Source organism: Spodoptera frugiperda, chromosome 9, assembly GCF_023101765.2.
Source record: "Spodoptera frugiperda isolate SF20-4 chromosome 9, AGI-APGP_CSIRO_Sfru_2.0, whole genome shotgun sequence".
Lineage (NCBI taxonomy): Eukaryota > Metazoa > Arthropoda > Insecta > Lepidoptera > Noctuidae > Spodoptera > Spodoptera frugiperda.
Genome location: NC_064220.1, coordinates 11,379,723 through 11,391,676, shown reverse-complemented (window position 1 = coordinate 11,391,676; position 11,954 = coordinate 11,379,723). Strand labels below are relative to the sequence as shown.

At 33.8% G+C, this 11,954-nt stretch overlaps 1 protein-coding gene across 1 annotated transcript; it reads left to right on the top strand.

Annotated features, from left to right (window-relative positions):
- Positions 1-5,600: 5,600 nt before the first annotated feature.
- On the top strand, positions 5,601-11,252 carry LOC118270940 (uncharacterized). Its single transcript, XM_050696068.1, has 2 exons — positions 5,601-10,767; positions 10,874-11,252. Exon 1 carries the CDS (start codon positions 7,010-7,012, stop codon positions 9,179-9,181), a length of 2,172 nt encoding a protein of 723 aa, XP_050552025.1. The 5' UTR covers positions 5,601-7,009; the 3' UTR covers positions 9,182-10,767; positions 10,874-11,252.
- Positions 11,253-11,954: the final 702 nt, after the last annotated feature.

The window sequence follows — 11,954 nt, the reverse complement described above, 5'->3', positions numbered from 1 at the left end:
GTCCAACCTAGAGTATCGTATTACTCTAGCCAGAGGAGTTATTGGTTGTTTTTCTTCCCGAAAACGTCGTGCTGAAGGCGTCAACTACGTCGTAAGAAAAAATCGTATCTGAAAATTATCAAAAGGCAATTCACATCGTTGCACCGGAAATCCGCTTTTCCAACTTAGGTGATCACATGCCAAATGATATCCGTCGTATCAAAGATGCCGATATTGCAGCACTAAGGCAAAAGATAAGCAATCTAAGATCAAGTGTAGCAAATGTGGAGTACCCTTATGTATAACACATGTTGCTTTCCGAATTTTCACAAACAAGTTTAATTTTCTTTTATTTTTGTTTCTATTTTCTTATTGGTATTCAATTGTGTGATTGAAATAAAGTTATTATGTGAGATTTATGTTGCTTTTTTAGTTTGTTGAAAAATCATACTATAATTTCATTACTCTCAAACAGGTAGAGGGAATATTCTTACCACCAATTAAAAAAAAAATTAAAAAAGAATTGAATCTCAATTTTTATTTTAGGCATCTTATGTAACACAAATCCGAAAACCAAATCTTTCTATCTCATCTAGATCCTTATAACCGTTAAAGGGTATCATCATTGTTCCTATATAAGTCAGTATATTGAAGTATTGTTTAAAATCAGTGCAAGAGTTATTCATTTCAACACACATACAGTCCACTGCTCAAGGGGTTACCACATTACGGGTGCGTCAAGGAACGATCCACAGCCTGATCCCTCCGATCCGTACATTCTGGTCCTTCGTAGCCGAATAAAGTACCAGCAAGATTGTATTAACACGCAGCCGTAGTGGAGAATCCAGAGGAGAACCGACGCAGCAAGAGCTTTCCGTGACCGCTGGACTGGGTGCCAGCATCCGCCAAGTACAAGCATTGAGTGCTATTGGAAAAAATCCAGGCTTTCTTCAATTGGGTACTAGCTTGAAGTTTATTATCCCATATCTTCCCAGTGTTCCATTTTTGGAACGGCAAATTTGAATTTTTTTATGTCAGAATTGCGTTTTTATTTTTTAATAGTGGCAACACTGAATTAGTTGTCTGTCAAAATCGAGCGCCATAAAGTGAATAGCCCGCTTATTTTGACTGTCAATAAAAGTTTTGTTGTGAGTAATTTGTGCAAAAATGGCGTCCCGCAGTCGGTAAGTGAAAATTATTTATTTTACTAGTATTTTCTTATGAATTTTATTTGAATTTAGTGTTATTTATGCTAACAAATTGTAAAATGAATAGGGTAAACAGACAGTCATTGGACACTGGACAGTTAATGGACAGTTCCTTTTTATTTGCTAAAAATAAGATAACAAACATCAAAAAGCGACATCTATATCTATCGATGATATCTATTAGTACCTAACATTGTAAATGATAAATGATATTTATTTCTGTAAATAGATTATAAAATAACACTTTTACACGTCAATATTTCAAATAGCTAGATGAGGCCGGCATTTCCTATCCGACTACTCTGAGAAGAAATGCCGAAACAAACTCAGAGGTCATAGTCTCTTTTAAAGTCCAGACAAAATCAATTAAAGATGTCGGAGAACCGTGCAAGTTTATTCTGTAGTGGTCTTTTGAGGAAAGAACCACAGCAGTTTGAGCGGACCTGTTCAGATGGCAGCACGCACACGCATGTGTCAGTTTACAATGAGCTCAGCTGACGGCTGTTGCTGAATGATCCGACGAACAATACCTACCAAAAGAACATTTGGGTAGGCCACACAAATGCTCACACTGTCAGAATATAATTAACTAAAAGTGAAATGACTAGGCAAACTCTCGCACGGTCCTCAAACTAACAATTTTAAAAATAATATGTGAAAACAAAAAAATATCGAATGATATTAATGTATATCATGTCAAATTGTATAAAAATGTAACTTGTGTTACAAACATGTCAACATGACCTGTGTGGACATTATAGCGGCTCACTCCCAAGCCTGACTATCATCTAAGTAGTCTTTAATTTTATAAAAAGCTTTACTATACAGTTTTTCTTTAATAACATTTTTAAATTTATTCAGGCTCAAACTTTGAATATCGCTGGGAATTTTATTGTAAAAGCGTATGCATTGACATCTGAACGAACCACTTATTTTCTTAAGTCTAGTAGTGGGAACAATATATTTGTTTTTACTTCTAGTGTTTATATTATGTATATCACAATACTTTTTGAATAAATTTATGTTTTTGTGAGCATACACTACATTTTCATAAATGTATTGAGAAGGAACAGTCAATATATTAATTTCTTTAAATAGTTCCCTAAGAGAGTGCCTCGGACTAAGATTATAAATTGATCGAATGGCTCTTTTCTGCAGCACAAAGACAGACTGAATGTCAGCAGCATTTCCCCACAGGAGGATACCATATGACATGATACTATGAAAATAACTAAAGTATACTAATCGCGCTGTATTTACATCGGTCAAATTTCTAATTTTTTTAACGGCATATGCTGCAGAGCTGAGTCTTTAATATTTAATAGTTTAAAGGTTTTACAACAGATGGCGGTAACAAACTGTCAAAAAAAATATTTCCCGGCGGCGTCCACGGAAACGGACAAACGTTTAAAAAAATTGTAATTTTTATAAGGTTTAGTCTAGAGTTTTGTTACGATTTTGGCATTGCGGTGAATGTTATTGTTTTGAAACTTTGGAGATTGGTAAGATGTAATACTATTTACATGATAAAGTGACTTTTTACTCATATATGTTATGTTTTGAGGTTATTTTCATCTGTCCAGTGATTGTATAATACAATTTTAAAAAATCTATTATTGGACAGTGTCCAATAACTATTTTTTTCCAGAGCTTTGAGTTTCTATGATGTTTTTGCGTTCATTTTAATCCATGTTATATTCCTTATGATGTATTTTCAATTTTAAGTATCACAGACAATTCTGTCAGTTATTGGACGCTGTCCAATAATTGTCTCTAATTGCGTCCAATAATTGTTTGCAGGCAGGTTGGAGTTTCAAAAATGCCTAAGGGTAAAAAGAAAAATTATGACCCTAATAACATGATTTTAGCACTCAGGGAATTACGGGAAACTGAAAACCCAAAGATAAGAGAAATTGCGCGAAAATATGACATTCCAAAGTCCACTCTGCATTTTAAATTAAAAAATCCTGATCATAGGACTTCCTTTGGCCCACAACCAGTTTTAACAGAAGATGAAGAGTCCATTTTAGAACTTTGGATAATAAGGTTAACCGATTCATGGCCAATGACTCAACAGTTGAGTCATTAAAAATCCTTTAGGGAGGCCGATGACTCAACTGATGAGTCGAATCAAAATTCTAGAAAAACAGATATTCAAAAAAATTATCACTTAAACTACCATTTTTCAGACCTCATTAAACATTGGCGTGAACAACAGACCTGGCCCTTCATTTTAGAGAATATTTTTAATAGTCAGGTCTCATAAACCTTTTGTAGAAGAAGTTAAATCTACTTCGATTTTTAAACATACTATTATTTTGATATAGGTAAAGAAAGAAAACATGTTTATTTGGCACATCAGCACACACAATCAAAGTATAAATAGGTAGGATGACAAACCTTAAATCTAAATAAGAAGCCAACCAACAAGATATATTACAAACAGCCTAACAAATGACGCAAAAATACATTTAACATGGCAACATTACGTTGCACCACTAGCGCCACATGCGTATGCGTTTTGCGGTAGCGTGTATGAACTATTCGACAAGCATGTGTCATTGTGACTGTCACGCGTTGTTTTGAGGCAGGATACGTACATCGTATTTTGTTTTGAAGATTTCCACACGTTTATCCAAAGTTCCTGATTTTTCTGACTAACCTGGCTGTGATTCTTGGATTTGTTATTGATTTCTTATATGTGACCTGGCTGCTGTACATGGACTCTGTTATTTATGTGACTTTGAACTGTAAGGTGTTGCATTACCTATTGTGATCTGGCTACAAGGATTTCAAATTTCTGTAAGTATACATGTACACATAATTATCATTTTCACTACATACATATTTACTACTCGCAGAAGTTAACTTGACTCACGGAAAGAATGTGGCCGCTCTCAATTTAATCATATAATTTCATTATTTTAACATTTAACTTTAGATTTTGCAATTAAACTCACAATTGAATTAAAAGTACATTGTGTTATTTTATAAACTTTTATTTTAGAATGCAACATTAAAGAGATTGACCATAATTGTTTATTAAATAGGACAAGTAAAGAAATAGTCCATATATTACCCGATTAACACATGAATTAAAATCAACTATAGTTTAAATGAAAATTCTTTTTCAGAAATATGGATCAACCATCCACGTCCAAACAAACAATTGAAGACATGTTGGGTGCAATGGCATCTCCAAGAGAATGCATAACAGTACCCGGTGAATTTTCACTAACGGACCGAGACCTCTTTAATATTTTAGACGAAGGTACTTATCCAGAAGTGCATGATGAATGGATAGACATTATCGAAGAAGAAGTTGTCACAACAGAAGTTATAGACACTCAGCAAGCAGGTGTTGAAGCCTCTTCAATTTGGATACCAGGCAATCCAACAGAACTTAACACATTTTTTTTACTGGAAACCCTGGTATTAAACAAGCCATGTCAGGTAGACAGCCTATTGATTATTTTAATCTGGTATTTAATATGGATTTTTATACTCTTTTATTGACATGTACGAATAGAAATGGAGAAATTATTAAAAGAAATGCCAGCGGTCCTCATGCAAGATTTCGTAGATGGCAACCAGTGACAATAGAGGAGTTCAAGGTGTTTCTAGGTTTAATCATGCTTATGGGTGTCATTAAATTGAATAGATTGTCTGATTACTGGAAAAAACATTATCTTTTTGATTTAACCTTTACCAAGTACATGTCTAGAAATAGATTTTTTATGATTTTGAGAGCACTTAATGTACAAATGGAAGCAGGAAACCAAAGCTTAAATAAAGTGAAAGCCTTGATTGATTTATTTAATAAAACTATGGAAGACTTATATTACCCCGCTAGAGAGGTTACAATAGATGAGTCAACGATATTATGGACCGGTCGTTTACATTTCCGTCAGTACCTTAAAAATAAAGTCCATAAGTATGGTATAAAATTATATATGTTAGCAGAAAAGCATGGTATTTGCATGAAAATACATTTGTATGCTGGGTCTCAAGACCAAGTCGTGGGAGGAAAAGATCACGTAAAGAAAGTAATGCGTGTTTTAATGAGCAATTACGTTCATAAAGGCCACTCTTTATATGTGGATAATTATTATTCAAGTGTAGGCATGGCTGAAGAATTCTTAAATAAAAACACTTATATAACTGGTACATTACAATTTAATAGAAAAGGCAATCCTGTACAAGTAATAAATACCCGATTGCAGCCAAATGAAGCATGTATTATGCACAATAGTAATAACGTTACGGTCACAAAATGGAGAGACAAGAGAGAAATTAGTTTTGTAAGTACAGAGCATAATAGCGAATATATACAAACACAAAATAAATATGGAAACATTTCCTTTAAACCAAAAGTGCAAGTCTAAATATTGAATAAATACTATGAGAGAGCGGTTGATAAACATGATCAAATGTTGAGTTACTATTGTGCTGAACATAAAACATTAAGGTGGTATAAAAAAGTTATCATTCATGTAATTCAAATTAATATAATCAATGCCTTTTTAATGTTTAATTTAGACAGAGAAACAAAAATTAGTTTGTATGACTTCAGGCTTCAAATTATTGAGTTTCTCTTGCCTAAGAAACCAAGCGTAGAAAGACATTCTGTGCCAGGTAGGGTTCATGTTCCTGACCATTTGCCTAAAACAGGTGGAAAAAAATTTAGGAAAAGATGTAGGCAGTGTTATAATACAACAAAAAAAAGAGTGCAAGTTTATTTTGGTTGCCCAGATTGCCCAGACTTTCCTGGGTTATGTCTGGGGAATTGTTTTAGAGCATACCACAATTATTAAACTAATTAATTTTTTCTTTGTTGATTAGTCATCACCATAATATGACTGCCATAAGAATACGATTATAATATACCAATTATTGTAAAATATTTGTACCTGATTTTTATAAATATGATTCTTGTAATTATTATTATTAATAAATGTCTTGTTTATTATCTTTCTTTATTTTTTCCCTTCGTATTGTATAACAGTATTAATTAGTTTTTCATAACACTCCAAACGTTTGTCGGCTGGTACATTTCTCAACCGAAAAGCAAGCATTATGCCTAAATCATGCTCAAACTGAGCATAAATTGGAGGCAACTCATCTTGTGTATTCAATTCTGCTGTAAAATCCTTAGAGAATAATGCATTAAAATATTTTTTTGCTGCACAGCAAACATGTTCTGATTTTTTTTCTATAGAGACCTCATTATTCATTTTATTTTCATTCTTAAGATAACATTTTTTTCCTTTCAATATGTTCGTCTTCATCAGAGTCCAGAATTTCTTCAATGCTAGTATCTGAACTGTTATTAGAAACTACATTGCAACTATTCCGAGATTCAGTGAATTGACGCTTCTTTGGTATACTTTTTTCCAAAATCGATTGACTAGAGTTTGGAAAACTTTGGTTTTCTTTCTCGTCATTTTGTTGATCATAGAAATCAGTAAACAATGCCTGGCTACATTCAGTAAAATCGTCGTTCTCCTGATTATCTACAAATAATATTACAACAATAAATAATGATTGAATACATATAGGTAAGGTTACTAAAATGTTTACTACCTCTGCAATATTTAATTAAAACGAACAAATACTACCTTGAAACGCCATATTCACTTTTAATATTCACTACTTCGAATAGGAGAACACAATAAAACCTTGCTGGTTGTCAGACTGGCTCGAATGACGGCGAAAAGCATTAAATCATTACAGGGGCCAATGACTCAACAGTTGAGTCATCCTTCAGGGAGGCCGATGACTCAAATTGTGAGCCACCGACCAATGTATGGGGCCTGGCTGAAATGTTCACGAAAATGAAGGTGGCAATGAATCGGTTAATGAAGAAGGGTTTTCCTTTAAAAATTGAAAATTTACAACGTAGTGTATCGAAATTTCTTGAAGAAAATCCACGGCCAAATCCTTTCAAGGATAATTATCCTGGGGATGGATGGGTAAAAGCATTTTTAAAGAGACACCCTAACATTGTCCAACGGACTAGTGAAGGGGTTACGCAGTCAAGCGCTAACATCTCCGAAAAAGACATACGTAAATGGTTTGCTGAGATACACGAGTATTTAAGAGAAATTGGTCTTTGGCAATTGTTAGATGACCCTACTCGTGTGTTTAATGGTGATGAAAGTGGCTTTCAGTTGTGCCCAAAAACAGGGAAAGTACTAGCGGTCAAAGGAACTAAAAATGTATATAGCATAGACACTAATAATTCAAAAGAGTCAATTACAGTCATGTTTACATTCTCAGCTTCTGGAAAAGCATGTCCACCCATGGTTGTCTACAACTACCAGCGAATTCCCCAAAAAATTTCTGATGGGATTCCAAAAGAATGGGGTGTAGGGCGAAGTGATAATGGGTGGATGACTTCAGAACTGTTTTTTGAGTACATAGCAAATGTTTTTCACCCATATTTACTCCAGACAGGCGTTACATTGCCAGTTATATATTTTCTTGATGGACACAAAACCCACCTCACCTACAGTGTAAGTAAGTTATGCAAAGAATTGGGCATTGAGCTAATCGCGTTGTACCCGAACGCAACGCGCATTCTACAGCCGGCTGACGTAGCTGTTTTTAGGCCGGTTAAGGCAGCTTGGAAAGATACAGCAAGGACCTGGCTCTTGAATAATCCGGGAGAGTCAATAACAAAGGTCAATTTCGCTGGTATCCTTGATGAAGCTCTTAAAAAATCTATAAAGCCGGAAACTTTGATCAACGGATTCAAAGCCTGTGGGTTGGTGCCTTTTAATCCTGATGCGATTGATTACGAAAAATGTTTGGGCAGGGATAAGCATAATCAGACTAAGAACCCCCAACATCAAGAACTTGTTTTATCGTTTTCTCAATTCCGCCAAATAGTTGGATTAACGAAACTAGCGCAGTTGGAAACTTACAAAAACGTAGATAGTACGAATGAAGATTTCCAAATTTTACATAATATTTACGACGCTTTTACATCATCATTTTCAAATTTTGAAAGACGTCGTTCACCAATACCTGAAACATCAATTATTGCACAGGACTCTACTCATCAAGCATTTGAAACTATTTCAGAGGTTCAAAAGATACCACAAGATGATTTGATACAAATTTCAGATCTAGTTGATTCAAACTTATCTTCCAATGCTTTTACTAAGCATTTTCAAGATATTCCTGCAGAACTAAATATGACTACCGAGAACTATGAATGTCAAGAATTAAGGTCTGATCCAGAGCACCCAAAATTAATGATTCGCGATAATAATTCAGCTACAGAACAACGTTCACAAGATTTTGAACCAATAATACCAATAGTTAATACACCAGTCAAGGAAAATACCAGAAATACTCCTGTTTTACAAGAACAAGAAAAAATATCTGATGATGCAAGTTTACTTGAGAAAAGTCCTGCTTTTAAAATTATATCTAACAGTCAATTTGCCCCGTTTTTGACAATGCCTAAAACACCTGAAAGAAAAGGTAAAAGGCATACAGTAAGATTTCCATACGCAATAACATCAGACAAGTACAGAGCTATGTTTAATGAGCAAAAAGAGAAAAAAGAATCAGAATTGAAAATAAAAGAAGAAAGAAAGAGAGTAAGAGAAGAAAACAAAATAAAAAAGCAGAATGAAAAAAACAATAATGTAAAGTCTGGTAGAAAGAAAATGAAGGAAAGTACAAATACCTGCAAAATATGTTCAAAACCTACAAAAACCAACAATCGTTTGATTTGCGATATGTGCTCCTCGATATTTCATGTTAAATGTGTTCCTAACAAACACCAAGAACATGTACCAGAAGACATAACTATAGATCTTTTTGTGTGCCACGTTTGTTACAGTGCAGTAAACAATGATGAAAATGAAGATGAGATAAGCTTGGAAGAACATTCTAACGATGAAGCCAATAGTAATACCGAAGAAAACTTAGAGGCAGAAATCCTTTTCGATATGTATAAACAAGAAATTCTGAAAATGTAATGTTTCTAGCAGTTTTCCTACCTACCTTTTTTTAATTTATTTTGCGATCAAAAAATACTAAAGTTTTTTTGTAACAAAGTTACTACATTTCCAGATGTTATTTTTTTAAATTTTTATTATGATTTATAACGTTCAAGACTGATTAAATTTTAGAAGTGAATAATTTGCATATGATTTAGTTTTCAGTGGTGTTTGAGTATTTTGATAGTTAGAAAAGTAATTTGTTTAGTAATAATAGTAAACAAAATGTTCTCATAGTGTTATTATTACGTGTTTAACTATTATTTCGCTATATTCATTGACTGTCCAATAATTGCTTAAGATTGTCCAATAAATATATTTTTTGTCCAATAACTGTGTTTTTTGTTCATTTATTTTAATATAACAATATTATTTGACTGATTACAAGAAGTAAGATTTTTGAATGATTCTTATGATAGCTTATTTAATATACTTTCAAAATATTTTTACAGTTTCAAAGATATTGAAATAGTCAAAGGAAAATAAATATTCAAACTATTTTGTTTCCTTAATTGTCCAATGACTGTCGGTTTACCCTAAATATATTTAGAATTTAGTGTTCATGGCATGTTTTCTATAACCGTTCCATTTTTCAAGATGTGCTGGAGGCTGACGTATATATAACTCTCCCCGAAAACTTTGATAAGAGTGACAAAGATGGTGGCAACGAAGAATCGGCTGATATCAACTGCTTGTCTCGGCGCCAGTTATTGGCAGAAGCAGAACTTAGGGCGAAGGTTTTAGTAGAAAGACGAATAGAAGAAATAGAGCTGTAGCAAGAATCCCAAGAGAAAGAACCCATTCCAAGTACTTCACAAAACCCACCACCAGAAAAAGAAGTAATCATACAGTTGCTAGGAAATGGCGAAATGTGGACATCCCTCAAAAAGAAGAAAAAGAGTGGACACCTCCCAGTTTCCTGGAAGATCTTCATAATCCATTAATTTTTTTTGAGTTGTTTTATGATGCGTGCGTGCATATTATAACGTCAACATTTGACTAAAGTGAACTAGTTCTTTCTCCACACACAAGAAAGAAAATGGAATACGCATTATTCGAATTTTTAGAATCCGACAATACGGAAGCAAATATTTTAAGAAAGCGGCGGCGTCGTGTGGAGCTACGTTCTGAATGTAATCCTTTTGATTTAGACGATACGGAGTTTGTTAAAAGGTACCGTCTCACAAAATAGCTGACACATAATCTGTGTGATGATTTGAGGCCTTTGATGAAAACTCCAAAAAAACCTACAGACTTATCAGTTGAAACAAAGGTATGTTTTATGACTCAGTCTTATGGTCAACAGTTACAGTTACTGCTCAAAGTCAATAGGTACCTTGACTCATGTTTAAATATACTTTTTTACAGGTATTGATTGCGTTAGCATTTTATGCCACAGGATCGTACCAACGCCCTACAGGCAGTAGTGAGGGACATTTTGTGGCTCAACAAACTGTCTCTAAAGTTATTGCCCAGGTTACTGCCTGTCTGAACACAATCCAAATGAGACAGAAGTTTATTAAATTTCCTAGAACCACTGAAGAACGCAATAGGATTAAAACCGAGTATGTACCCAATATTATAACTCTAGAAATCATCCATAGTTTAGCCTAAATTAATTATCACATTAATTTGTGTAGTTAGTAAATAAATATATGCTATTTTTTACAGGTTTTACAAGAAGTTTAAAATCCCAGGTGTCTTGGGATGTATAGATTGCACTCAAGTTGCAATAATACGTCCCATTATTCAACGATAAAAAAACTCCCGTGCGAATAAGGACTAATATTCTCAGTAGTAGGACACTCATTTTTGCCACCTGATCGCGTAATCGGCAATATCGAAAAAGAGATACAATACCTTTGGAAGTAATTGTAGAGCCCCAGACGTATTTAGATATTTTTAAAAAGTATGGAACGTTTTTTAGATTTGGTAGCGACCTTAATTTTTATGATTGGAAATCGAGCGTTAAAACTGTATTAGAGTTACCTGGATCTTGAACTTTCAATTTAATGCCTCCAAGAGATTTTTTTAAGAATAGATCTTAATAAATAGAATTGCAATTAAAGGGGAACTTAATTATGTATCTGTTTTGTTGTTGTGTTTATTAAATTAAACGACTTGATGTGAGATGACTTGTATTTTACATTATTTTACAATGTTAATTATTTACTATATTAGTAGGTGCGACTGCACTCGACACACACTAGAACGACAGTGGTCGTTGACCTCAGACCATAGTGACGGGGTAATGACATGAACGAATGATACTAAATTAGTGATGTAACATCCCCCTTCTTAAATTAAAAAATTAATCTATTTCGTCGATTAACCTTTGTGTTGGTCTCACAACACGACCTGACTTAGTTTTATATAATTGTGGGAATTTTGGATTCTCCGGCTCCTGTCTGTCACCCTCATCTCTCCCCTGCGAAGAATTGGACCTCATAGGAGTAGGGTTGTCACTGCCATTACAATATTTATGCCTTAAGTGTACCCTATTTCTCCTATACCTGACTTTATTTATATCTTCTACTATGTATGACCTATTATCTGGACATCTTTCCTTCACAGTGGCATGTTCCCAATGACTCTTAGGATTTCTCTTAAAATATACATGATCATTTGGTTGTAACATAGACAATGGTTTAGTATTCCTATTATAATACTTTGACTTATTTAAATTATTTTTGACAACAGACTTTTCATATTCTTTAAATCTTACAACCTTTGGCTTTAACCTTTTATATGA

Coding starts and splice junctions, on each gene's coding strand:
- LOC118270940 (XM_050696068.1), top strand. CDS start 7,010: ATGTTCACGAAAATGAAGGTGGCAATGAATCGGTTAATGAAGAAGGGT.